At 56.6% G+C, this 1,198-nt stretch overlaps 1 protein-coding gene across 1 annotated transcript; it reads right to left on the reverse strand.

Annotated features, from left to right (window-relative positions):
• Positions 1-293: 293 nt before the first annotated feature.
• On the reverse strand, positions 294-957 carry LOC144177979 (uncharacterized). The gene is made up of 2 exons (XM_077705535.1): positions 787-957; positions 294-620 (listed from the first exon to the last, which is right to left on the reverse strand). Exons 1-2 carry the CDS (start codon positions 955-957, stop codon positions 294-296), a joined length of 498 nt encoding a protein of 165 aa, XP_077561661.1.
• Positions 958-1,198: the final 241 nt, after the last annotated feature.

The following is a 1,198-nucleotide window of genomic DNA, read 5'->3' on the forward strand; positions in this document are numbered from 1 at the left end:
GGACGCGCTGTCCTCTTGAATTTCCACCTGGACGCGGAGGAAGCCCAGGATCACTCTAATTTCCTTCGACTGGGCGGAAGGGAATTAGGAGATGTTGGATGCGTCCTGCTGCGCCTCCTTCAGCATTTGCCGGAACAAGTAGCACTGGTCCTGTGCATGGTCCGTAGCAGAACGTGGTGGAGCACTACAGAGTACTGGTCCGGGGAGATCCCCAAGCCCTCCAACGCGTTTATGCGAAACGTGACTGCGTCGTAAAGTACCCGAAATTTGGTGTCGCCCGAACTCTGCACCGGCTACAGAGCGAGCAATTTGTCCAGGTGGTCGTCCACGAGAAGATGCTTCCACCCAAATCGGTTGGTGATGACACTGACGGCAGAGTCACAGTTGTCGTCTGCCAGCCTTATGCTATCGATCGCGTCCTTGGCGTAACCGGTCAAGTACGAGAACATGTACTTGAACTTCTCGATGCGTGGTAAGGTCGCGTTCGAGTGGATGCTGGAATTGTATTGGTACCAGAACCCTTGCCAGTCGCGTCGGTCGCCCGAGAACGTGAGAAGTTGTACCGTCGGAAGTGCGGCGAAGCGGGTTCCCGGCGTGGCCCGACGGATGCCCGGTGGAGGCTGCGAAGGTGCACTCCCGCAAGGCTCACCAGACTCGGCTGTAGCTCCCTGGATGAAGGGGCCGGGTTCGTGACGGAGCGCACGTGCGTGCAAAGGGTTATATCCGCTTGTAGTAGGCAATTGCGTCCAAAACGTCGGCGTCAAATTCCTCTTCGGTGACACTCACCTGAATCTGACTGTCCAACTCATGCAAGGCTCGCTGATTGTCAAGAATGATGTCAAGATGTGTCTGTGAGTCGAGAGTCGGTGCCGCCAGATTCTGCAGCAGCGCGTCGAGTGCCGTCGCCTTTGTGATAGTGGTGCGGAGAGCTCCCCGGCGGTGACGAAGCGGTTTCATGGCACGAGACGGCGGGACCGGACTCGTGATTTCGGCACGAGCAATCCGTGTGGCGCTAGGGAACGAGAAGACCAGACGTCCGGCTACCAAGGATGCCAAATAACCGACTGCTGCGTAAGCCGCGCTCGTGGAACGAGCTCCCGCTGCTTTCGCTCACGGCGGGCTTCTATCTCTTTGTTTAACAGTATCCTTGCTGTGGTGGGTATGTAAAAACCGGCAATAAAAAAAGTTTTGTGGTCTA

This window comes from Haemaphysalis longicornis, unplaced genomic scaffold (assembly GCF_048455015.1).
Source record: "Haemaphysalis longicornis isolate Haplotype H1 unplaced genomic scaffold, Haemaphysalis longicornis Haplotype H1 scaffold_36, whole genome shotgun sequence".
NCBI lineage: Eukaryota > Metazoa > Arthropoda > Arachnida > Ixodida > Ixodidae > Haemaphysalis > Haemaphysalis longicornis.